The 27540-nt window shown below is 38.3% G+C and overlaps 1 protein-coding gene across 1 annotated transcript in view; it reads left to right on the forward strand.

Annotated features, from left to right (window-relative positions):
* The window catches only part of AMPH (amphiphysin), a 390964-nt gene that overhangs the window by 199205 nt on the left and 164219 nt on the right, over positions 1 to 27540 (forward strand). Inside the window, exon 3 of the mRNA XM_007950088.1 lies at positions 22203 to 22257. Coding sequence (XP_007948279.1) covers positions 22203 to 22257 — 55 coding nt within the window. The remainder of the gene's footprint in view (positions 1 to 22202; positions 22258 to 27540) is intronic.

The following is a 27540-nucleotide window of genomic DNA, read 5'->3' on the forward strand; positions in this document are numbered from 1 at the left end:
CCAGTGTCCATCCCTTCATACTCTTCGAGAGGATGAGGCCAATGTATCCCGTTATTAAACCAGACAAAGCAAGTACAAAAGATGAAAACTATAGACCAGTAGCTCCCATAAGCTTAGCTGCAAAAATCCTCAACAAAATAATAGCAAACTGAATTCAATAATGTCTAAAAGGAATTATAGACCACAGCCATTGAAAACCCCATGGAGGAGCTCTCCTCTGCACACATAGGAGGACTGCTATCAGATGGAATTGACTTGACGACAACTAACAACAGGGAATGGAGAGCGGAGGTGGATGTAGTTGTAAAAAGGCAACACAAGGGATCCTTGTTCTGATGGAACTATTTTCTATCTTGTCTGTAATAGTAGCTGTATGGACCTACACATATACTACAACTATATGGAACTAAACTTACACAAACACATAGAGACACACAAATAAAATGGGGGAAAATCTGAATAATATTGGTGGAGTACATCTGTGTTGTGATACTGTGTATAAGTTTCAAGATGTTACCATTGGGCAAAATTAGGTACAGGGTATAAGAGGTCTGTTTGTATTATTTCTTCCAAATGAATATGAATCTACAATTATCTCAGTACAAATTTCAATTAAAAATAATTTCCTATCACAGTTTTACCTAAAAAAAGCTTACTGTTCTGCCTATAGTAGAACAAATTGGCTCTAAGACGAGAGTCAAAAACACATCCTTACTAAGATGGGGTAGGGTTCCTAGTTCCTTTTAGTGGAGAATGGCATTTATAAACCAAGATCTAGTTGCTTAATATACCTATCCTTTTACTGCTAAGGTATCATGATTCTAAGTTTTCTCAGGGGGCAGAATCTATGGGCTACACTATACTAAACAATAAGCATTATTAATGCCCTGAAAGAAAGTAGTAGTTAATATAATCTGTTAATTTATTAGGCAAGCTGCTTTTTAGATTTTAATAATATAGTACTGATCAATTTAGAATGTAAGATTTATCTGCATTTCCCACTTAAAGAATTAAAATATTCTTGGGTTTGGGAAGTACAGGATCTTTGCTTAAGGTTTCTTTTGTCTCCATTTCATGCAGTGAGCTCAGAGATCTCAAGCAGCTCATTTGTAACCAGTATTTCTCTGGCCACATCAAGCATTTCTTATGAGAGGTTCAGTAAACCAAACCAAAACTATTATGATTAAGTTGAATTCTGACTCAGATATAGTGAGTGGAATTTCAGAATGTGGTGGAAATGATCTTATTTACCATTGTTCCACTGTGGCCATTGGAAGGAAATTACAATGGAATTCTCACTACTTTGAGGAGGGTTCACCCAGGCCAGTACAGCTTTGGTGTAAATTAACTCACTGCCATTGAGTCGATTCCAACTCAGAGTGACCCCCATAGGGTTTCTAAGGTTATAAATATTTATGGAAGCAGACTACCTCATTTTTCTCCCATGGAGCAGCTGGTAGGTTCAAACCACTGACCTTCTAAATAGCAGCCAAATGCCTTTAGCCACTGTACCACCAGAGCTCCTTCTGATGTATATTACAGCATTATTATTTATAGAGCATTTTCCTCCTATTGCCTATTTTAAATAATACTTTTAATAATAATATAAAAGTACATATCATCCTAGGTCATATATTAAGGAAACAAAATCATTTGTACAGGGCAAGGGGAGGGTTAAAAATTAAAATATTTACCTTATGATAATATAGATATAATCAGGGCTCTTTATGATTGCAGTCATCAAAATATTTGAAGATTTGAAGTATCGTGTCATGATATTCATGACATTCACTCAAAAGTACATTATTAAATGTGACTTTAAGTGGTTGGTTGGCTTCTGTGTCCTTGAGTAGGCAGGAGATGAGATTTAGTGAACAACTGGATGCATTGATTGACTTGTGTTAGCAGCAGGACACTTCATTATGGTAACAGATGTAAGGTGCAATATAACTTCCCTAAGGATAAATGCATATTAAAAACATTACTTGACAGACTTCAAATAATTATAGAGTACTTGCTTAGTGCAAGAACTGAAAAACAATGCTGAGCAATTCTGACATAGTTCCTGTTTGTGGTCTAGTGCACAGGGGTCTTCTTCCTTTTGAAGCAATTAGAATAGAAAACAGGATACAAAATGTTTTGATGCTGTTAGAGTGATTCCATCATGCTGATGCATTTTGGTATTTTTTATCATTTTATATCAGTGCATTAGAATGCTCTTGCTCCAATCGGTATTCTTAGGAAACATGATTTCTACACTTTCCCAGAATCTCATTTCCAGGTAGACTCTCTGGGATTAATGAGTGTCTACTGGTTGTTACTACAAAGGCCTTCTCACTGTATACCAAAAAAAACAAATCTATTGCTGTTGAGTCAATTCCAATTCATTGAGACACCATATGTTACAGAGCACAACTGAGCTCACGTGGTTTTCTTGTCTATAATCTTTACAGAGAGGTTCCTGGGTGGTGAAAACTGTTCGTGTTTGACTACCAGTCACAGGGTTAGCAGTTCAAACCCACCTAGTGGAGCTATGGAAGACAGGCCTGGCAGTCTACTTCTATAAAGATTATAGCCAAGAAAACCACATGGAGATCAGTTCTGCTCTGTAACCCATGGGGCCACCATGAGTTGGAATCCACTAGATGGCAATGGATTTGGTTTTGCTGCTGGGTGAGTTCAAACCACCAATCTTTTAATAGGTAGTCAAATGCAAACCATTTGCACCATCAAGGAACCTAAAAGATTGCTCATATAGAACTCTTAAATATTCGTGAAATGGTTATGTGATATTCACTATTAGGATCCCTGATGGTGCAGTGGTTAAGTGCTCAGCTGCTAACTGAAAGGCTGTCAGTTCAAACCCACCATTGTTTCCACAGAGAAAGATGTGGCAGTCTGCTTTTGTAAAGATTTATAGCTTTAGAAATCCTATAAGGAGTTCTACTTTGCACTATAGGGTCAATATGAGTCAGAATGAACTAGAAGAAAATGAGTTTTCATATTCACGAGGTGGGCCAGGGGAGTTCTGGTGGCATAGTGCCTAAGACATTTGACTACTAACCAGAAGGCTGATGGTTCAAACCCACCAGCCACTCCTCGGAAGGAAGAGTGGGCCATCTACTTCCATAGAGATACTACCACGGAAACCCAAGGAGGGGTCACTAGACTTGGAATTGACTCGACAGCAATGAGGTTATTTCTTTCTTTCTTTTTTTTTATGTGGCCCCAAACCAAGGGAATATAATTTGGCTATTAGATCCTTAGTTAAGACTGCCTCTCTCCTTTTGATATTGTTCTTACAGAAATTATGTGTTTTACTCATAAAATGTTGATTTAGAGACCTTTCTTGATAGATAAGTGTAACCCACTGTGATTGCCAATGTGACAAATTAATTCTGTGGGAAACCTGTAGATGTCAAAAGAGAGTACTGGCTCTTGCTCTTCAAAATTTCCTGCATTTCTCTCTTTCTCTTTTCTAAAATTTTTATTGTGGTTTGAGTGAAAGTACAGAGCAAATTCACTTCCCATACAGCAGCTCACATACACTTTGTCTCATGACATTGAATACAATTTACCACAATGCAACAGCTCCCCTCCCTCTTCCTCCCCATTGTTACCACTTCCTTGTGTCCTTCTCTCCCATTCACTCCTGCCCCCCCACCAGCTGTCTCCCTGTGCATATACTGCCCTTCTCTTCTCCCATGATTGAGCTCTCCAAGGAGTGTATCTTCCTAATGTAAGTATTCAGCCCATATACCTGTCATTTGTTTGGCTGGCAGCCACAAGGGTGGGTTCAATTCCAGAACTGAAGGGCAGCTAGGGACCATAGTCTCAGTGGTTCCACCAGGCTCTATCAGGCCAGCAAACTTGGTCCTTTTTTTTTTTTTTTAAATGATTTTGAGTTTTGTTCCACATTGTTCTCCCACTCTATCTGGGATCTCCTATATAGATCTTCGAGTGGTTGACAGTGGTAGCAGGGCACCATCTAGTTCTTCTGGTCTCATAGTCATATAGCCTGAAAATCTCATGGTGTACCAGTCACAAGGATTAATTGTGTCCTTCGTTTTTTTCATTCTTCTTTGCTCTGGATGAGGAGAGACCCATTGTTGCATCTAGATGGGTCTAGATGAGCAATCTAGATGGGCCACTTGCAAGCTTTTAAGATCCCAGTTTCTACTCACCAAAATAGGATGTGGAACAATGTTTTGTGTAGTATGTTATGACAATTGAGCTTGATGTCTTCTGAGACTATGGTCCCAAACTCATAGGTCCAACTACTCTCTAGCTCTGGGTAGCTGGCCATGGCCAAGAAATGACTACAACCTTGCCCCTTGTCAGCTCTACCATATACCTGGGAATTCTTACAGAATGTACAAATGTCTGCCAACCCTGTACATGGTTTTGGGCACACTCCCCCCTGCATAGTCATACCAAATAATTCAGCCTGCCCACCCATCTATCCACCTGTATATCAATGTTTCCTTCACTGACAATGCAGTACTGTATGTGCAAAAGAGTTCATCCCATGCACCTCTCTAGGTCTTCCTCCTCCTCAGTGCCACTGTGTTGATCAGTCACATTTGGTACATTGCCTTTCTCTTCACCCAATACTTCACTCAATACTTGTCTCTACCTATCTAACAGTGTTCCCTCCCTTCCCCTGGTAACCAACAAAGAAAATTTTCTTCCATATATAAACCTTTCCTTGACTTTACAATAATGGACAAATATATTTGTCCTTCTGTGATTGACTTATTTCACTTAGCATGATGTCCTCCAAGTTCATCCATATGATGTGGTGTTTTGAGGATTCTTCATTATTCTTTAGGGTTGCATAGTATTCCATTATGTGTATGTACCATAGTTTGGTTATCCATTCTTCTGTGGATGGGCACCTAGGTTGTTTCCATCTTTTGGCTATTGTAAATAGTACTGTGATAAACATGGGTGTACATGTTCTTATCCCGGCTCTCACTTCTTTAGGATATATACCTAGTAATGGAATGGCTGGGTCAAATGGCATTTCTAATTCCAACTTTTTAAGCAATTGCCATATTGCCATACTGTTTTCTACAGTGGTTGTATCATTCGACAGTCCCATCAACAGTGTATGAGAATTCTAATCTCTCCACATCCTCACCAGCACTTGTTATTTTCTGTCTTGTTGAACTTTGCTAGTAGTGCTGGAACAAGATGGTATCTCATTGTTGTTTTGATTTGCATCTCTCTAATGGCTAATGGTAGCGTAGTGCCTAAAGCACTTGACTGCTAACCAGAAGGCTGGTGGTTCAAACCCACCAGCCACTCCTCAGAAGGAAGATGGGGCAATCTACTTCCATAGTGATACTGCCTTGGAAACCCAAGGAGGTATCGCTATGAGTCGGGTCCAACTCGATGGCACATAACAACAACAACAATAACAACAACAACAATGGCTAATGATCGTGAACATTTCTTTATGTTTGTTGGCTGCTTGAATATCCTTTTTGGTAAAGTGTCTATTCATGTCTTCTGCCCATTTTTTAATTGGATTATCTTTCTATTGTTGAGGTGTTGGAGATTTCTATAAGTTCTAGAGATAAGTCCCTTGTCAGATATGTCATTGCCAAATATTTTTTTCCCAATCTGTAGGTTCTCTTTTTACTCTTTTGGAGAAATCTTTGGAAGCACATAAAAATTTAATTTTCAGAAGGTCTCATTTATCTAGTTTATCTTCTGCTGCTTGTGCATTTTCGTTTGTTCTTGATAGTCTATTTATACCTTCAGTTAGGGCTCCTAAATTTGCCCCTAGTTTTCCTTGAGGAACTTTATAATTTTAGGTTTTACATTTAAGTCCTTGGTCCATCTGGAGTTAGTTTTTGTGCATTGTGTAAGGATCTTGTTTCTTTTTTCTGCAAATGGATATCCAGTTTTCCCAGCACCATTTCTTAAACAGATAATCTCTTCCCTGTTTAATGGATTTAGGTCCTTTTTCAAAGATCAGCTGACCATAGGTTGATAAATCTATTTCTGGATTCTCAATTCTATTCCATTGGTCCATGTGTCTGCCATTGTACCAATACCAGGTAGTTTTGACTACTGTGGTGCTGTGTTGTTTTTGTTGTTATGTGCTGTCAAGTCAGCCCCGACTCATAGCGACCCCTCCTTGGGTTTCTGAGGCAGTATCACTACAGAAGTAGGATTGCCCAACCTTCCTTCTGAGGAGTTGCTGATGGGTTTGAACCACCAGCCTTCTGGTTAGCAGTCAAGTGCTTTAGGCACTATGCTACCAGAGCTCCTCTGTGGCTGTATAGTAGGTTTTAATATCCAGGGGTGTGAGGCTTCCTACTTTGTTCTTCTTCTTCAGTAATTCTTTGTTTATCCGAGTTTGCCTTCCTTTCTATATAAAGTTAGTGATTATTTTTTCCATATCCTTAAAGAATGTCGAGGGATCTGGATTGAGATTGTGTTGAATGTATAGATTGCTTTGGGTTGTATTGACATTTTCACAGTGTTCAATCTTCCTGTCGCTGAGCATGGTATGTTCTTCCATTTATGTAGATCTCATGGTTTATTGAAGTGCAGTGATTTGTGGTTATCTTTGTACAGGTCTTTTGTGTCTCTGGGGAGATTTATTTACAAGTATTTTATTTTTTATTAGCATTGTAAATAGTACTGCTTTCCTTATTTCCTTTTCAGCAATCTCTTTGCTGGTGTAGAGGAATCCAACTGATTTTAGATGTTGATCTTGTATCCTGCCACTATGCTAAATCTCTTAGTTAGTTCAGTCATTTTTTTTTACTGAGTCTCTTAGGTTTTCTAGCTATAGGATCATATTATAGTAAATAGGGGTAGTTTGAGTTCTTCCTTACCAATTTGGATGCCTTTGATTTCCATTTCTGCCTTATTGCCCTGGCTAGGACTTCCAATACAATGTTGAATAGAAGTGGTGATAGAAGGTATCTTTGTCTGGTTCCTGTTTGCAAGGGGAATGGTTTCAGTCTCTCTCCATTGAGAATAATGTTGGCTGTTTGCTTTGCCTATATGCTTTCTGTTACTTTGAGGAATTTCCCTTCTATTCTTATTTTGCTGAGAGTTTTGGTCAGGAATGGATGTTGGATTTTATCAGATGCCTTTTCTGCATTGATTGATATGATCATGTGGCTCTTTTCCTTTATTTTATTTATGTGGTGGATGATGTTGATTGTTGGTCATCATGAATGATTTTTTTTTTTTTTTTTAATGCTGTTGGAGTCTACTGGCTAGGATTTTGTTGAAGAGTTTTGCATATATATTCATGAGGGATATTGGTCTATAGTTTTCCTTTTTAGTGATATCTTTGCCTGGTTTTGGTATCAAGGTTGTGCTTGCTTCATAAAATGAATTTGGGAGGATTCCATCCTTTTCTATGTTTTGGGATAGTTTGAATAGAATCAGTGTCAATTCTTCCTGAATGTTTGGTAGAATTCTCTGGTGAACCTTCTGGACCAGGAATTTTTTGTTGGTAATTTTTTATGACCTGTTCCATTTCTTCTTTTGTTATGGATATGTTCAACTTTTCCACCTTAGTCTTTGTTAGTTTAGGTAAGTGGTGTGTTTCTAGAAATCTATCCATTTCTTCAAGATTTTCCAATTTATTGAAATACAGTCTTCATAGTATCCTGATATTATCCTTTTTATTTCAGTTGGTTCTGTTGTGATGTTGCCCATTTCATTTCTGTTCATGTTATTTGTGTTCTCTCCCTCTTTTCCTTTGTTAAATTTGCCAGTGGTTTGTCAGTTTTATTTATCTTTTCTAAAAACAAACTGTCTTTCTAATTTCTGTTTCATTGATTTCTGCTTGAATCTTTATTTCCTTTCTTCTCATGACTGTAGGCTTTTCTTGCTGTTCTTTTTCTAATTGTTGGAGATGCAGGTTCAAAGTGTTGATTTTGACTCTTTCTTCTTTTTTCATGTGTGCAAATATTGGTATAAATTGGCCTCCGATCACCGCTTTGGGACATTGTGTTTTCATTTTCGTTTGATTCAAGGAATTTTTATATTTATTTCTTCCATTACCCATTCAGTTTCAGGGAGGGTGTTATACAGTTTCCATGTATTTGCTCTTTTTCCATTAACCTTCCTATTGTTGATTTCTAATTTGATAGCATTGTGATCTGAGAAATGCTTTGCAGTATTTCAGTGTTTTAAAATTTCTTAAGGCTTGCTTTATGGCCTAACAAGTGGTCTATCATGGAGAATGTTCCATGTGCACTGGAAAAGAATATATATTATACTATTGTTGGATGAAGTGCTCTATAGAATTGTTTAGCTCTTCTCCATCTTCATTGCATTTTTTTCCAGTTTCTTTTTTCTTCCATTGAATGTGGTATATTCAAGTCTCCTACTATGACTGTGGAGTCATCCTTTTGCCTTTTCAGTTCTGTTAAAGTCTGATTTATGTATTTTGGAGGTCTTTCATTGGGTCCATAGATATTTATTATGGTTATATCTTGTTCAATTGATCATTTAATCATTATATATTGACCTTCCTTGTCTCTTATGGTGGCTTTTGTCTTAAAGTAGATTTTATCAGAAATTAGTATTGCCATTCCTGCTTTTTTTGGTTGCCATTTGCTTGGTATGTCTTTGTCCAGCCTTTGATTTTTAGTCTATTTTTGTCTTTGTCTCTAAGGTGTGTCTCTTATAGACAGCATATTGATGGGTTATGTTTTCTTATCCAGTCTGCAACTCTCCATCTCTTGAGTGGTGCATTTAATCCATTGACATTCAGTGTAATTATCGACATGTATGAATTGGTTGCTGTCATTTTTTTTTTTTTGCTTGTTTACTTTATTATTATTTATTTTAAAAGCTTGTTTTACATTCAATATAATGCGTACATTTAGTTTCATTCCCCATTTTCCATGTCCAAACCTAACCCAGTCTCCTTCCTTCCCTACTCTGTGACCTTCCCCTTGTGCCCCTCATATTTATGCACTCCTGTTGGTCCTGCATTTCCTCAGTTTGAATGTTGGTCCTCTGGTGTCCCATGGTCTATTGCTCTAAGGGATGTATTGCCATCGAGTATGTGGGTGTGTCATACTGAGTTGAGTGGTCTGCATGTACATATTATTAACGATTGGGCTGAAAGCCCACCCCTGGGGGTGAGTTTTATTCCAGGCTCAGAATGTATTCCAGGGCCATAGTATTGGGAGTCTTACCAGATTTCATCTGACCAGTGATTCTGATCATTATTGAGTTTTTGGAATTTTGTTCCATGTTTTCCCTCCCACTCTATCCAGGATTTCCAGATTTGATCTTTTCCTGAGTGGTTGGCATTGGTAGCCGGGCACCGTCTAGTTCTTCTGGTCTCAAGGTCCATCGTGTCCTAGGGCCTGTTGCTTCTAAATGACCTCCCTTTTTTTTTTCTCATTCTTCTTCACTTCCAACTCTAGGAGACCATTAGCTGCATCTTAGATGGCCACTTGAAAGCTTTTAAGACCCCAGTCACTACTCATCAATGTAGGATGTGGAACAATGCTTTTATGTATTTTGTTGTGCCAATTGAGCCTGGTGTCCCCTAGTACTATGGTCCTGAGGCAATAGATCTATTGGATCTCTCTCCCATAGTGTCTGGTTCTCTGTGAGGGATTACACTGTATCTGTCTTCTATTATTCCTATAAGGACTGCAGGTATTTTGTAGCACTGGTGTCTGTGCAAGATTAGCCTCAGCATAATCTATCCTTGGTCTAGATTATACTTCCGTTCACTGACCCCATCTGATCATCTCAGGTGTTTATGTGTTTTTCTGTATAGTCTAGTGTTTGGTGTTAATGGCAATGCAGTATTGTGGGCACATTGGTTGGTATTAGCATCTGTCGTCTATCTCTTGTGTGCACAATTTGGTGTCCTCCCATTTCCTAATGTTATCATGGTGGTCATATATCCTTCCTGTAAATCCCTCCCCCTACCCATGTCAGCATGTAGGCCCCAACTAGCCCAAAATTAATCCCTCCCCTTCCCTCCCCATCCTGGTAGCCTACTAGGTGAGTTCCCTTTCCCAAGCAAACCTTTCTCTGTCTTTTTAAAATAATGGGCTCATACAGTACTTGTCCTTCTGGTTGCTGTCATTTTGTTATGTGTTTTTTCATGGTGTTCCTCGTTTCTTTGTTTCATATAATTTTCTGTGCTGAGCTCATTATGTTAATGAATCATTTCCTTTGTTGCTGTTGTTTTAGTATTTGTAAATATTTTTGCTTGTCTTTTTTTTTTTTTTTTGTGATGTGAAGGTTTATAATTTTTCTTTGAGGTTACCCTGTGATTTATAATTTCCCCCTGAGTTTAGAATAGATCATTTTATCTCACAACTCTCTTGATTTCCTTACTATTTAGAAGTTCTTTAACTACACTATTTTTTCCCTTTTTCGTTTGTAATTGTCCTCATTCACAAATTGATGTCTCTGGTTCCCTGTTTACAATCTTGTAATCTAATTTTACTTTGGATACTTCCATAGCTGTGTTGGTTTTAGGGTTATGTCATCTTGAAAATTAATGGTCAGTTGTTGTTTGCTATTTTAGTTCTCTGTTCAAAGGATTCCCTTTGGTATTTCTTGCAAGGTTGGTCTGGTTTCAACCAATTCCCTTAATTTCTCCTTATCTGGAAATTTTTCACAGTTTTATATATGCCATCCCATTGCCTTGTCATTTGCATGGTTTCTGCTGAGAAATTAGAGCTTATTCTTTTTGGTTGTCCATTGTAGGTAACTTTTTGTTTCCCATGCTGCTTTCAGGATTCTTTATCTTTGGTTTTGTTGAGTTTGACGTTGATAAAATTTCTGCATTTCTCTTTAGTATATTGATTTTTTTTTTCCTAATGTATCTTACACTCGCAAAGAAATATCTCCCCTTTAGTCACAGAATCTCAAGGAGAAAAATGAGTCTGCCTGCCATAGGGTCAGTGTGAGTCTGAGTCACTGGCAACAACTTCATGTGAATTTTAGAGTGTTGCTGTCCATGGTGCCAAATAGAAGGAAGAAAAAAAGCTAGTTACTTTGGAGAATCTGTCCATCTTTTTAACTTTCAGTCTTAGTTGTTTCAGTTTATCACAACAATATCTCCTCAGTTCTGGCCTATAAAAGGCAAAAGCTTTAGTTTGTGCCCAACTAAAATTGGATGAACTATAGATGTTCCAGGCAGTGATGTTGTTCTGTTTCCTATGGAGTCTGTTTATAAAATCACTCCTAGAGGAAGGTCTTCCTGTTACTTTTTTAAAGGTTTCCTTTCATTTATCCTATTCCTATTAGTTGTATTTTTCTTTGAATACATTAATTAACCATGCTAGCCAGAGAGAATTTAGTATCTTATTTAGTATCCTCTACTTTCATTTAAAGACCCAGTTTCATAAAACTTCTTACTTTCTCTTGTGAAGTAAGCTCATTACCTAGTTTATATGCCTCTTTCTAAATGATCCCTATTGACTGCAATGTTCTGGTAATGGAATGGAGAGAATTAGAGATGTCTCTCATCCAAGCCTAGGGAGACTATCCAAAATGATTGTGACCATCTGCATAGATGAGGTACAGTAGATTTTCTGATTTGCAATAGTATTATTTGTTCTTAATGACTGTGATTCTTTCTCATAAAGTACTCTGTTAGCTTATTATTTGAGTCTTAGTGACTGTGATTCTTTCTCATAAGGTACTCTGTTAGGTCATGGCTAGCTTTACCTCTGGAGTAGCAGTCTAAATGAAGGTTATGTTAGAAGGAAGGTCTTACAGTGACTGTCTGAAACCTGAGGCCAAGTATATTTTGAAATGTGTTTTTGTCAATCTCATATTAGAACTACATATAAGAGTCCATCAATATACTCAATATCAATTAACAAATGATTGGCACAATGAAAATAATAATGTTATTATCTCCTGCTGTTGAGTTGGCCCCTGACTCATGGTGACCCCATGCACAGTGGAATGAAATGCTGCCTGGCCCTCTGCCACCTTCATGACCAGTTGTGGAATGGACCATTTTGATCCATAGGGTTTTCACTGGCTGATTTAGAAGAAGATCAGTAGGATTCTTCCAAGTCCATTTCAATCTGTAACCTCTATTGAAACCTGTTCAGCATCATAGCAACATGCAAGCCTTCAATGACAGATGGGTTGTGGCTGCACCTCAGATGCATCAGGGGGGAATCAAACCCATGTCTCCTGCTCAGAGGATAAGAATTTTATGACTGAACGACCACTTCCCAAAAGAAATTATAGTAGCAGTTCCCAAATAACTATTGGAATCACTTGGATGCTTTTTAAAAATGCTGACTCCTAGATCTTACTCCAGATTTCCAAATCAGGTCACAAATTTGACTTGTATCATTAAAGAGCCATCCTATGATACTGAAAGCTTGGATACAAGCCTAGAGTTACACCGACTGATTTTGTTGTGGTTGTTGTTAGGTACCGCCGAGTCATCTCTGACTCTTAGTGACCCTGTATACAGCAGAATGAAACTCTGCCCAGTCCTTTGCCAGCTCCACAATCTTTGCTATACCTGAGTCCATTGTTGTAGCCACTGTGTCAACCCGTCTTATTGATGGCCTTCCCTGACTGATGTACTGAAGATGATGGTTTTCTTAATTTCATACCTATTTGAATGTGCTTCCAAACCTGGGTGATTATCATAATCTTGGAAGGAACTTAATGAAACCAAAAAGCAAATGCATTGCCATCAGGTCAATTCTGACTCAGTGACCCTATAGCACAGAATAGAACTGTCCCAAAGGGTTCTGAGACTGTAAATCTTTACAGAAACAGAGTACTACATCTTTCTTCTTCATGGCAGCTGATGGGTTTGAACTGCCCACCCTTCAGTTACAAGCCAAGTGCTTTAACTACTGTGCCACTAGGACCCTAAAGAAGCTTTAAAGATTTCTAAATTTCGGAGCTCTAGTAGTTTGGACAAAAGCAGTGGTAAAGTATTGTTATTATTAAGACTTTCCACAAGTAAACTTTGGCATTTGTAAAGTGTTTTTTTGTATATTGTCTCCCTTGATTCTTACAGCAATTCCAAGTATAATTTTGCTTTAGAGATATGAAAGTTGAGTATATGTCATAAAAACTTTCATTTTGGAATTAAGTTTGATTATTCTTTTGATCAGTGGTATGGCCCCAAATGAAAGACATAGACTCAACATAACTCATTGCTATCAAGTCAGATCCAACTCAAAGCGACCCCTCCTTGTGTTTCTGAGGCAGCATCACTATGGAAGTAGCTTGCCCAATCTTCCTTCTGTGAAGTGGCTGATGGGTTTGAACTGCCAGCCTTCTGGTTAGCAGTCAAATGCCTTAAGCACTGTTCTGCTTACCTAGTGCCGCTCTGACAGGAGTATACCACAGATGGGATGGCTTGAACAAATAGGGGTTTGTTCTCTAACAGTTTGGACGCTTTAAGACTTGAGTTCAAAGTGCCAGGCTCTAGGGGCTGGGTGAAAGCTCCTTGACCTTAGACATCAGCTCTGCCTCTTGCTCCTGGCCTACTGAAGCTAGAGGCTTTTCTTCACTCAGACAGCTGTTGGCTGCTGAGACTGACAAGCCCAAGGTTGACAAGTAAAAAGGCACAGTCCCAATGTTACCAGACCACACAGCAAGCCATTAATTCAAGTCCATTCAAAGTCCCAAGGTTGACAGAGAGCATGGCAGGCTGCTGAACAGTGACATGGCTACATGCAGGGTTCAAGCATGCCATAAGCTAGAGACCGTTCCCCAAGGCTTCTCCTTGTATATAGGAAGCAGACCACATCCCTAAGGTGTCTACTCAGATGCTCACAGTAGATTCCACCATGGAGTTGATTACCAATCTTATCATGGGGAATACTACATCCAGCTGCCAAGCCACTCAACCAGGCTCAGCCAAGTTAACACACAAACTTAACTACCACAGGTAGTATGCCATCAGAGCTCCTAGACGCAATATAGACTCAGTTTATTTTTTTTTTAAATCATATAGTATGTGTAATTTTGAACTTTGTCTGCTTTGCCATACAGTGGGTTAGCTTTTCCAATACACTTGCATAGAGTATTGACTTAAAGGACATGTAATTATTATTAGCTCACTTTCCATCTTTGTTTTATTGAAAGGTCCAGGTGGTTTTCAGAACATAGGTATTATTGAAATTGATAACAGGATAGTTGAGAATTATATAAAATTGTGGAAACTGAGATGGTCTCCCTGATGTCTGTCCTCTCTTTAGGCCTTCACACCCTTCCCTCAGCCCAGTAATATGATTTCGAACATCTACTGTTTTCTCCTTATCTTGTATCTTCTTCATTAATATGTGTCCCCTCCAAAAAAGAAGAAAGAATGTATCTGTGAAATTAGTACCGGTTTCTTAATGACAGCCCCTGTCCCTACAAAGAGCTCAAAGCAAGGAACAGAAATGTTAATTTCAGAATCCCTGCTGATTTTTTCTTGGAAAAAACTCTTGTCTTTAATTTTAACAGCACCTGGACTTGTCAGGTGACAAGCCCTATTACCTAGCAAACCAAGAGTGCTGGCAGCTTAGCAGTGCTCAATAGCCTAACGTTGTCTTTGATCATAAGTGGTTTCAGATATTGTACCCTATTAGTCATCCATTAATTAAGGTGCAGATTATGGCCTCATTAAATCTCATGTCCTTGATAATCTGATTTTTCTTCTCACCTTCCAAACTGGTGAGCAAATTTATTAACATTTCTTTCAAGATTGAGTTAAATTAATTGTTTGAACCTTGAGAAATTGAGCTAGGTTTAATTTTGATATTTTGCTTCTGCAAAATTTCAGAGAGAAATTTCAGCAAGAGCCAAAAATAATCATGTAACTATGAGAAATTTTTATAGGTTTATGGTCACAGGTGGGATGATAGGACGTACCTATGTGAAATCACAACTTTGTGAAGTTACTTCTCCTATGATCCAGATTTTATACATTTGTTAGTACTGTTGGCTTTCACTCGAACCCTTTCTTAAAAGTCAGCTCACAATCAGTGAGTTAGAGAGGCAATTTAATGGATTTTTTTTCCTTTTTTTGGAATGTGTGTGGCATTTTCTGTCTTTCTTTCTTTTTATGACAAAGTTACCCATAAAGATAAATCAGTATTGTATTTACCATATTTTTAATGAGCCAATTCAATAAGTCAATGGTTGTTTTATATTAAACACCTGGTATCCATAAGGATTTCATTGGCTAATTTTTAGAAGTAGATTGCCAAGCCTATCTTCCTGGTCTGTCCTGGTCTAGAAGCTCTGCTGAAACTTGTCCACCATAGGTGACACTGCTTCTATTTGAAACACCAGTGGCTCAGCTTCTAACATAAGAAAATGCAAGCAACGACAAATGCCTATTATCTTAATGTATTTTGCCAGACCTGCATAACTGCACTAATAAAATTCCCTGGATATGGTTTTGCAATTAAATACAGGAGTGCAGTGATTACCCTTCTCTCACACCTGGGCTTGCTGTGCACAGGGTAGTTTGTGGGAATTGTTTTGTTAGTTGCTGTGGAGTTGATTCCAACTCACGGAGACTCCATGTGTTACAGAGTAGAACTGCTCCATGGAGTTGTATTGGTGGCAATCTTAATGGAAGCAGATTTCCAGGACATTTCTTCCATGGTACCACGGGTAGGCTTGAATTACCAACTTTTAAGTTCACAGTCAAGTGCAAACCAGTTACACCACCCAGGGACATTTTGTTGAAATTGTTGGTGTTAGGTGCTGTTGAGTCAATTCTGACTCTCAGCACCCTGTATGACAGAGTAGACCTGCTCCATAGGGATTCTTAGGCTGTAATCTTTATGGGAGCAGATCACCAGATCTTTTCTCCCATGGAGTGGGTGGTGGGTTAAAACCTCAAACCTTTTGCTTGACAGTTGAGCACTGAACCATTGCACCAGCATCACTTCTTTCTGTGGGAATCAAACATATAAACTCCTTGCTGTCAAGTCAATTCCAATTCATTGCAACCCTAGAAGATAAAATTGCCTGTAGGGTTTCCAAGGCTGTTAATTTTTACAGACGCAGACTGCCACATCTGTCTCCTGTAAAACAGTTGGCAGGTTTGAACCACTGACCTTTCAGTTAGCAGCCAAGAGATTAACCACTGTGCTTTTGATGACTTGAGTTTAGTTACGTAGAAACAATTGCTTCCTTCTAAGCATTTTGTCTACAATTCAATCAAATCAATGCTTCAACTATGGTTTTTTATGTTCTGGACAGAAGTAACTGGGTTAAAGGTAAGATAACAAAATTTTACTTCTTTACTGGTTCCTTAAGTCCCAAGCGTTGATAAGATAAATATATTTTGAATGTGTCAAATTTAGTTTGTCTAAATAATAAATGACTTAACCATATTCATTCATCACAGCTTAAATCAGCCCTGCTTTTAAGCCCAATGCTTGGAGGTGGTTTTCCAAAGTTGTAGGATTTTGAATCACTTTGTTTGCTGTTTGTCAAAATCTGTGTAGCTCTTCTTATCAAGGACTTGGCTCACATTGAAGAAAATAGTCTTTGACTCTTCCATGCTCTTATGAGAGACCAGTAGGAAATTTTGATGCCTGAAACATTTATAACTGGTCCTTTGTCACTACACAAGGTCCTTGGGTAGCACAAACTCTTTGTTTGCACTGGACTGTTTTTGTTATTGTTATGTGCCATTGAGTCAGACCCAACTCATAGCGACCCCTCCTTGGATTTCCGAGGCAGTATCACTATGGAAGTAGATTTCCCCATCTTCCTTCTGAGGAATGGCTTGTGGGTTTGAACCACCAGCCTTCTGGTGAGCAGTCAAATGCTTTAGGCACTACGCTACCAGACTGCTAACCTAAAAGTCGGCAGTTTGAACCCACCCATGGGTGCTATAGAAGAAAGGCTTAGTGATCTGCTTCTGTAAAGATTACAGCCCAGAAAACCTATGGAGCATCTCTGCTTTGCAACATAGGAGACTGTTATGAATCAGAAGTGACTCAAAGGCAATGAGTTTGGGTTGTTTTTTGGTATGATATTAACTCACTGCTGTCAAGTTGGATCCATCTCACAGCGACCCCTCCTGGGGTTTCCGAAGCATTATTACTATGGAAGTAGTAAAGTAGATTGCCCATCCTTCCTTCTGAGGAGTGGCTGATGGATTTGAACTGCCAGTCTCCTGCTTAGCAGTCAAATGCCTTAGGCACTATGCCACCAGAGGTCCTGGTTTGATACTACACTTTTAAATATTTGGAACTCATATGTGTTGGGGCTGTCCAAGGTGCTGAATAGAGACTTAGAAATGAGAACTGTTCAGGAGCCCAGCCAGGCTGTGAACCACCCCCGAGACATATATATTATAAATAATGAAGGAATTGGTGCTACTGAAGACGAACTTGATGAAAAACAATTCTGGAAACACATTTAATTTGGCAGGAATATGATTTCCTTGTATTGAATAACGAAGATACCTGAAACACTCCATGATAATGTGGCTGCTGCACTTTTTCTCTAACTATTCCATTAGATTTTAAACTTCACTCTAATTCTTGGGGGCAATGAAGATATGGTGAGCAGTGCCCACAGAAATAAAAGAAGAAAGAAATAGCTCTGCAATAACATTCAGCAAAGGAATAAAAGAATTTTTTGGCTAGAGACAGTGATTTTCAGACCTTTATAAGACTTTTTACCCATGTGTACTTTCTGCATGTTGGTTATTTTTTGGTATCTCCACAATGAGACCCAAAATGACCCTAGATTGTTTTTCAGGGCAGCCAGGAAGCAGAGAACTGGGGAGACTGCTACCTGTTCACCAGCCCTGTGAGAATACAAGACCTCAAGGGATGGAGTGGGTGGGAATAGCTTTAATGAGAAATGAAGAGCAGGCAGACTCCCTTGGGCTGTGTGGGCAGAAGTGAAGCTTGGGGAACTGTCTGGGCTTGAGAAGCAGCAGCTCCTGACACTGATAAATGATTGAATTGTGAAAATAAAGAAAGAACCTATGCCCAATACTGGAGCCATGCTATTATATGATATGCCAGGGTAAGGAATTTTGAAGGTGGTTGATTTCATCCAAGGAGGAGTATTATTAGGCAGTTCAGACAACTTAATTATAAGAGACTTACTCTGCCATAGGCCCTGAAGAAAGTGTGACCAGGAACTAAAAGAATACTTTTATCTTGTAGAAAATGTCATAAAGGATAGAAGGGAAAAATAAAGGCATGCATATGCAGTCTCTGGGTTGTGTTTTCTGTACACACATGTGCCTATATGTATGATTCAAGACTGAATTACTGAAATAGGAATTTTTCAGAAGAATCTAGAATGATTTAGTGAAATCTCAGCAGGGTTATCAGAATTTATTGGTTAATTTAGAACATCGTTGTGATTCACATCAAACAATGATGCTAAAGGAATTTTATTATTTAAATTGGTTTTGTGCCGTAGAAAGTACTTTAGGATGTTGTAGGTGAAGAATTTCTCTTCAGAGCCTTTTACTTTTTTCATTCAAGCAGAATTTTAGATGAAATTCCGTCTTATTTCTGAATTATTTCTGAGGCCTCAATACTCGTGGGGGGGGAATAAGAATTTTAATAGTTGGTATGAACTAAAGTCATTGAAATTACCTTCAGTTCATCCCTCCAGTCTGTCCACTTAAATCAAACTAATTTACTTAAGCCATTATTGTACAATTTGAACTTTGGTTCACTTTTCTAATATCTAAAAAATTTCTTCTGAAATGTTTATTTTTACAAAGTGTTTATTGTTTATCTCTGGAAAGGTGAATCCAATATAATTTAGATTGGCACCTAAATTATTTCATTCCTTTTCTTGTTCTGAAAGAAGGCAATGACTTTCTTGTGGACTTCATTTGACAAGATTTATTCATTAAATATTCCTTTTTCCACTACTCTTTTGCTATTTCCAGAAACTCTGAATAATCCTGATGACTCATAATCATCAGTTACCAGGGCTGATTTTGTATTACTTTCTGAAGGGAAAGCAAAGAGACAATGCCCCTATAAGTCAGAAGTGAGCCTTTCTCTGTTTCATTGCCTCTCACAGTATTCCCTGGAAGGACCATGAACAGTAGAGCCAGGTCCTAATGCAGACAGATGAAACCAGGAGACATCTGTGAAGTTTTGTGTTTTGTCTTAGAAATCTATGCAAACATTCATTCTGCCTCATAACAGAATAACTTAATTGTTGTAAAATGATCACCTTGCCTCTATTTGTTCACTTCCAGCTCAAGCAAGCTTCAATAACTTGATATTCCAAGGCATGTTTGAGGTTTAGTCTGTGGCTTCCTGTATTCTAGATAAACCATTGAGTACCTCTAGCATCTTCCCTTATCCAGTTTGAGAAGTGTGACTTTCAGGGATTCAAACTCTTGTAGGTCTATTGACTTGAAAATGGTTTGAACTTAGATCTGCTCAGGTAAATAACCTATCTGATATGTGATATTGGTGCTGTTTCCAATATTGTTCTTTCTAAATTATTTGACATCTGGGCCCTTGCTTTCATTTCTCAATACTCTTTGTCTCTTCCCATCACTAACCACTATTTGCTGATCATGATGGCTTGATTTGTGTCAACCAAAATACTGTTGGAATTCTAACTTCTATACCTGTGGATATTATCCTATTTGGAAATTGGATTTTCTTTGTTATATTAATGGTCATATCAGTATGGTGTGTGCTGAACCTAATCATGTGTGAGTTATGAAAAGAGCAGATTAGACACAAAAGTAAGCAAACAGAGGATGTCTTAACAACTAGTGCTGTTGTGCAAAAATACCACAAGTAAGTGGCTTTAAGAAAGTGAAATTTATTTTCTCACTGTTTAGGAGGCTATAAGTCCAAATTTGGGGTGCCAGCTCTAGGGGAAGGCTCTCTGTCTCCTATAGGGGAAGATCCTTGTTTCTTTCAGCTTCTCTTCCTTGGCTCCTTAATGATTTCCACATGGCATTAATCTTTCCCCATTTGTGCTTGCTTATTTCTGTGCATAATCTGTTCCTTTTATATCTCAAAGTCAATTTGCTTAAAATACACCCAACACCTATTTACACTGATCTAGATAATTAACGTATCAAAGAAAACCCTATTCTCAAATGAGATTACATTCACAGATATAGGGGTTAGGATTTAAAACATATATTTTTATTTTTTTGGGGTAGGAATTCAGTCTATAACACATGGGGAAGATAGACACTATCTGATGGCAGTAGGAACAGATGAATCTACAAGCCCAGGAACTCTAAGGATTGCTGACTATACAGACTTCTGTTTAGCCTCCTGAACTGTGACAAAATAAATTTCTGTTCTTTACACCTATCCATTTGTGGTGTTTCTATTCTAGCAGCAATATTAAACTAAGTTATGAACCATCCAATTTCTCCTTAACCTTTCCAATTTGGTTTCCTTTCTGAAATGTTTCTGTGACTGTCTTTGGTTCTTCTCTAGTCCCTAACTCCACTGGGCTTTTTTTGGTTAGATTTCAGCCTTCAACACCTTTCAGCTTTTCCACCATTGCTGGGGAACCACTGTATCCATTAACAAAACCTCAATGGCTTTCCACAGCAGGTGTTTTTTTTTTTTTTTTTCTCACTTGGGAAAACATTGAACACCAGCTGTTCTTTAAGTTCTCTGCACTTGGGGATTCAGGCTTTTTATGTACTCCAGAACAGACACAGAACCTGTCACACAGTAGGTGCCCAGTAGGGGAAAGACCCACTTCTTTCTTCCTTTTCTTCGTGGTATTGAAGGCCCTGTGCTGATTCTTAGACTGTTTCTTCTCTGGAAACTTTTAGCCTCTCCCCATCCCCCAGTTTAGTCATCAGCATTTTCTCTTTCCTCTCATCTTCTCCAGTGGTGTAGTGCCTAAGGCATGTGAATGCTAATCAGAAGCCTGGTGGTTCAAACCCACCAGCCACTCCTTGGAAGAAAGTTTGGGCAATCTACTTCCGTAGTGATACTGCCTCAGAAACCCAAGGAGGGATTGCTATGAGTCGGATCCAACTCAATGGCACATAACAACAACAACAACAACAATCATTGGTCATGGAAGTAGTAGTCAAGAAATCAAACAAGTTATTGGCAGTGAGCACGTATGCTGCAAACAACCTTTTTAAAGTATTAAAAAGCAAAGATGTCATTTTGAGGACAAAGATGCATCTGACCCATAGGCATCAGTCACCTCATATGTATGTGAAAGATGGACAGTGAATAAGGAACCTGAAAGAAAAAAAAAGATGACTCTGAATTATAATGTTGGCAAAAGATATCAAATATATCATTGACTTCTAGAAGAATGAACAAATGTGTCCTAGAAGAAGTATAGCCAGAGTGCTCCTTAGAAGCGAGGATGGTAAAACTTCATCTCTTGTGCTTTGGACATGTTATCAGAGGGATCACACCCTGGAGAAGAACATCATGTGAGTAGAGAATCAGCGAAAAAGAGGAAGACCCTCAGAGAGATAGATTGACACAGTTGCTACAACAATGAGCCCAAACATAACAACAGTTCTGAGGATGGCACAGGACCAGGCAGGGTTTTGTTCTGTTGTACATAGGGTTGCTATGAGTCAGAACTGACAGCATCTAACAACAACAATAACAACAGCAATAACACACATACAATGTAGAATTTCCCAGTGACCACTTTAAAAAAATTAAAAAGAGATAAGTGGAATTAATTTTAATAATATATTTTATTTAATGTCATATATCTAAAATGTTATCACTTAACGTATAATCAATATGAAACATACTGAGATACTTTATAAATTTTTAATCCTAAGTCTCTTGAAATCTGGTGTGTATTTCACACTTACAGCACATCTCAGTTCAGACTGTCTACATTGCAAGTACTCAACAGCCACATGTGGCTGTGGCCTACCACTATCAGACAGTAGAATCTATTTCCTACCATTCTACCCCATGGGTCAAAATTAAGAGATTTGATAGCTCTTGAAATTATAGGAGTCTGTATGGTGGGTCATATTTCTCACTTCTAGAAAAATCTTACAAACTTTCTTACTGTCTTCTTTTACGCTGAATAAAATCTCTATAAATATTTGCACTGACAGGGATCACCTAGTTTAGCCTATGTGTGCATGTTTATGTTCTTTCATGAATGAATTTCTGGATATAATATGTTTGAGACTTTCACTTATGCTTCTCACACGTTTGCATGCAAAATATAGACAAGACTGTTCAGCATCTCTGTGTTTGTGTGTTTTTCAGGCAGAGGGTACCAGACTTCAGCGAGAACTCCGGGGATATTTAGCAGCTATCAAAGGTAATGTGTATGAGCTCTTCCCTGCATGTTTCCAAGCACAGGTTGTTTTGGGAATTCACAGTGACAGGATTTAGTGTTGGTTGTAGAGCCATTTGGCTTTCTGGCAAGATGGGTACTTGAGCACAGGTGTTCAATATCACCCTCCCCTAAATTCTCTTTGAAATGGTAATAAGAAAGAAATATGACTACCCTTATGTTGGAAACTAGGAATAGGTGCCACCCACATGTTGGAAATTTCTAGGAAGATTTGCTAGAGAGAGTGAGCTTGAGATCTTGCTTATGAAAAGCTACAGCTGGCTCACATCCTAAAGGAGAGAATGTCCCAAGGTGAGAACACTTATGGCTTTACCCTTAAACCTTCGAATAAGAGGCTCAAGGTAAGAGGCAGAGAAGTAGGTGCAGGGTTGGCAGGCTGCCTCTGACTTGTGTGACCATCTGTACCTGCTCTCCTACCAAGGGCACAGGTCCTGGCATTTGTTTCTGACTTCATCCATGCAAAGCACAGAAATGAGGACAGAGGGACAGGAGATGTGCCCTATCTATGCCTACTATAAATGATCGTGCTGCCTGCATGTAACCAGATCCAAGTTTACCCATGCATGTGAAATAGGGTAAAGCAGAATTTCAGATTAGTGAAGTGAAAATGGGTCATTGGATGGGGGGTTTTGGGAAAACTGGCCAAACAGAAAAAAAGTGAGATTCTCAACCTTACACCTTTTCTCTCATACCCAATTCTAGATATCATAAAGATTTAAATACACAAAGAAACACCTAAAAGAACTAGAATAAGATACAGTAGACTTAGTCTATTTTCATGTCTGGAGAAAGCCTTTACAATGGCAATGCAAAAGGTAAAAACCAAAAGGGGAAAGATTTAGAGATTTGACCTCAAAAATATGTAAAACTTACAGAGGTTTGTTTTTTTTTTTTAATCATATTTGACAACTTTTTTAAGTGCAGCAATATAGAAAAACCTCAGTAAGAAAGCAAATGCAAAATAAATTTAATAACATTTATTGGTTATTATAAAAGGGGTAAAACATAAAAACATGAAGAGAAAATAAGCCAAAGAAGACATCTAGCTAGTTGATAAATATGAAAAAAAATGATTAGCCTCATAAGTAATCATTGACAATTAAATAGCATCAGAAGGGAGAGATCATCATTTTTCTTCCAAATGTTCAAAGACTTTTGTATTTTTTAAAGACCATAATACTTAACATTGGCAAAGCTATGGGGAGAGGAACCTTTCATACACTGCTGATAGAAAATGAGTCAGAGAGGTGTTACATCTCTTATTGAAGGTCCTGTCACTAGTAAACAGTGGGGCCAGTATTTATACTCTGGAGTGTGTGCCTCCCTGAACTTTTGTTTAGATCTGTTTCTTATACTGCCTTTGAACTACATGACACATGGTAAGACATTGGTTTCACAAATTAAAAGTTGATTTGTACAGTATGGTCATAACAACTTACTACCATTACTTTTTAATGAGCACTTACTATGTACCAGACCATGCCATGCATTTAAGGTATATTACCTTCCTATAAATTTGTGCTAAGCTAGATGATAAATGTTATTAAATTTATTTTGCGTTTGCAGAAAAGTAAGCTTCAGAGAATTTAACTTCCACAGATTCATATAGCTAATCATTAACTGCTTCAGAAGTTGAAATGAACTCTGCCTTAAATATTTGTATGGGAACCCTGATGGTACAGTGGTTAACTGCTTGGCAGCTAACTAAAAATTCAGCAATTTGAACCCAACAACTACTCTGTGGGAGAAAGATGTGGCATGCTTCCGTAAAAATGTACACCCTTGGAAACCCTATGGGGCAGTTTTACTCTGTCCTGCAGGGTTGATATGAGTCACAATTGGCTCAATGGCAATGTAAGATAAGGTTAAATATTTGTTAATAGGTCAGAAAATAACAGCCACCTAGGTATTTCTTTTATTATTGATTTATGATTTGAATACAAGCAGTCATATATTATTATAAGCACCAAACTTTACGTTAGCTGATTTTTTTTTAAAGTTCATAGATTTGTTGAATAAATGAATATATTTTCTTTCCCAAGTCTATACATTTTGGGCTGGTTTTCCCTCCTTTGTATAGAGAATGATGCTTAAAGCAACTGACATACTTCTTTTCCTTTGGTATAACCTAGAAGGGGAATACACTCAGAGACAGACGTTAAGCCAGAGAGATCTTCAGTGGTGGATGAAAGCCACCTTTCTATGAGCATGTGCCCTGGAATTCGCTGTCATTGAGCTGGCCCCAACTCATGGAGACCTGATGCACAACAGATTGAAATGCTGCTCAGTCTTGCTCCATCCCCATGACTGTTTGTTAATCTGCCCTTTGTGATTCATGGGATTTGCATTAGTGACTGAATTTTGGAAGTAAATCCCCAGGCCTTTCTTCCTAGTCCATCTTGGTTGGGAAGTCCCACTGAAACCTGATTAGCCTCATAGCAACACGCAAGCCTCCACTGACAGATGGTTGGTGGCTGCACATGAGGGGCATTGGCTGAGAATTGAACCTTTTTTTTTTTTTTTTTTTTCACATGGAAGGGGATAATTTGACCACTGAACCAACAATGCCCTGATCAATGAAGGAGAAAAGCTTTATATCAGCTTTTCCCCATCATGGATTTTACTGATTGAGTGTTGTTTCCAAATATCACTCCCGAAAAGAGATCTATGTTTAAATTAGTTTGGCCAAGGCTGGGTGGAATGAATGATGGTTAACTACTGCAGAGCTTTTCAGAGCCCTCAGTATGCTAATGTGATCTCCAGAAGGGGTATGGAGTAGGCAACCTTTCCCAGAGTTATTTGACTGTGGAATACTTTTCTTAGAGTGTTATGAAGAATTCATGTTCCTTGGAACATATTTTGGGTTTTGGGAATGCACGACAGGGGATGTGTGAAGTATATCATAATCAGCATTTTCAAAGTGCTTTCATGGACAGTTTTTCTTTTTTCAAAAAGAACCCTAGCTAACTGTTCTTCAGTGCAGGCAGCATAATTGCAGCATCATATAAGAATGAGACTGTCCCTGCAGAGTTGTGGGCCCTGAGTCTTGTTCCAGAGGTAATTAATTGTGAGACAGTCATTGACCCTCTCAGCTGTCTTGAGTTCCTCGTCTGTAAAGTGCCTTTGATGCTCTCTGAAGCCCTGAAAGCTGTAAAACTATGATTCTGTGAAATTAGGTTAACTGGCTCTGTTCTTTATGTCATTTTCATTGATCTCTTGGTGGCAATCACCACTGTAGGTTTTTATTATTTTCACTGATTCTTGGACTTTGCAAAGTAGATTTTTTTAAATAATGATAAATATATATGAAACAAAACAGTTACCATTTCAACATTCTTGACTTGTATAATTTAGTGACATTAATGATATCTATTTATCATGTTGTGCAACCATCACCATTATCCATTTCCACAGTTCCGCATCATCCCCTTTCATGTTCTTGTCCCCAGTAACCACTAATAAACCTTGTCTCTATACACTTGTCTATTCTAGATACATCGTATTTCATATAAATAGGTATCTTATAATATTTGTCCTTTTGTGACTCACTTATTTCAGTCAGCATAATGTTTTCCAAGGTTCATCCATGCTGTGGAATATATCAGGACTTATTTCTCTTAGTGACTGGGTAATATTCCATTGTATATATGTTCCATAATTTGTTAATCTACTCATCTGTTGATGGGCAATTAGGCTGTTTTCATCTTTTGCCTATTGTAAATAATGCTGCAATGAACATGGGTGGATATGTGTCTTTTTTGTGTTTTTGCTTTCAATTCTTTTGGGTATTTACCTACAAGTGGAATTTCTGGATTGTATAGTATTTCTATATTTAACTGTTTGAGGTAGATCTTGGGCTCACATTCATTTTAGCAATGAGCATCTCATCAAGGAACATTTATGTGCTCAGCACTGTTCTGGGAACTAGAGATGCAAAGATAAACAAGACATAGTACCTGCTCTCAAGGAGCTTTCAGTGGAGATGAGGTGACAGTTAAAGAAACAAAGAAGTTAAAGATAAATACTAATACATATTTTATAGAAGTATGTTTTGATTGCCAACATAACAGAAGCCAGGCCCTCACTCTCTCTGAGGGACAGGAGATAAGAGTCAGGAATGGCCGTCCAAGAAATTTATGCTTGAATGGCCCAAGAAAGGAAGTATTGGTGTTCATCAGATGATGAGATATGCCAGAGAAAGAGGTTGATGTTGGAAGAACATTACAAGTAGGGAAAGCAACATGTACAAAGCTTCTGGAGGCAGGAGGAAGCATGGGCTCTTGAGGGAAGAAGTAGACCTTTAAGGTTCAAGAAGCAGGCCAATCTAGATGAGACATGGAAACGTAGGCAGTGTTTGTATCATGAAGTGCTTTATGCATCATTTTGGGCATTGGGATTTTTATTCTGTCAGTGGGGAGTCATTAAATTGTGTTTGCAAAGGGAATGAACCACATGATCAGATCAGCATTTTAGAAAAAATAGTTATTGTGACTGTGTGACATGTAGGCTAGAGGAAATGAAACTGCCTGCGAGAGTACCTAATAGAAACATCCAGTTACTGTCAAGTTGATTTTGACTAATGGCAACCCAATGTGGCAGAGTAGAACTGTGCTCCATGGGGCTTTTTCTGGCTGTTATTGTAGAAGTAGATCATTAGGCCTTCCTTCTGAAGCCCCAGTTGGTGGACTCAAACTTCCAACCTTTAAGTTAGCTGTTGAGTGCATTAGCAGTCTGTCTCACCCAGAGACTCCTATGAGAAGGCCAGCCCAATAGTCTAGTAATAATAGCTAACATTTAGTGAGCATGTGTGTGTAATGTCTTGATACAACCTTTTGTCCTGTCTCATTCACAGACTTCTCATTATATCCTTTGGCAGGTTTTATTTATTGGCATTTTACGTTGTAGAAAACTGAAATTTAGGATGATGAGGTAACTTGCCTAAAATCACACAGATAGTTTGTATTGGAACCAGGATTTTAACAAAGGCTGACTGATTTCATGAAATATAATCTTAATTATTGTGCCATACTGCCTCAAACATATTTGACATGATGACATTTGATTGTTTGTTGTGTGCCAAGTACTTTGTTAAACTGTTTACGTGGATTGTTTTATCTATTCTACAGGTTTCCTGTTATGGATGAGGAGTGCCTAATCTGGAGCACTGGCAGTGTCTGGAAGAGGGGGTTTAAGAGTCAGTCAGGCAGATTTGACTTATCTTGGTGACATATCCTGGTGGAAGTTTCA

The sequence above is a fragment of the Orycteropus afer genome, unplaced genomic scaffold, assembly GCF_000298275.1.
Source record: "Orycteropus afer afer isolate SDZICR_OR568_19922 unplaced genomic scaffold, OryAfe1.0 scaffold00263, whole genome shotgun sequence".
Classification (NCBI taxonomy): domain Eukaryota; kingdom Metazoa; phylum Chordata; class Mammalia; order Tubulidentata; family Orycteropodidae; genus Orycteropus; species Orycteropus afer.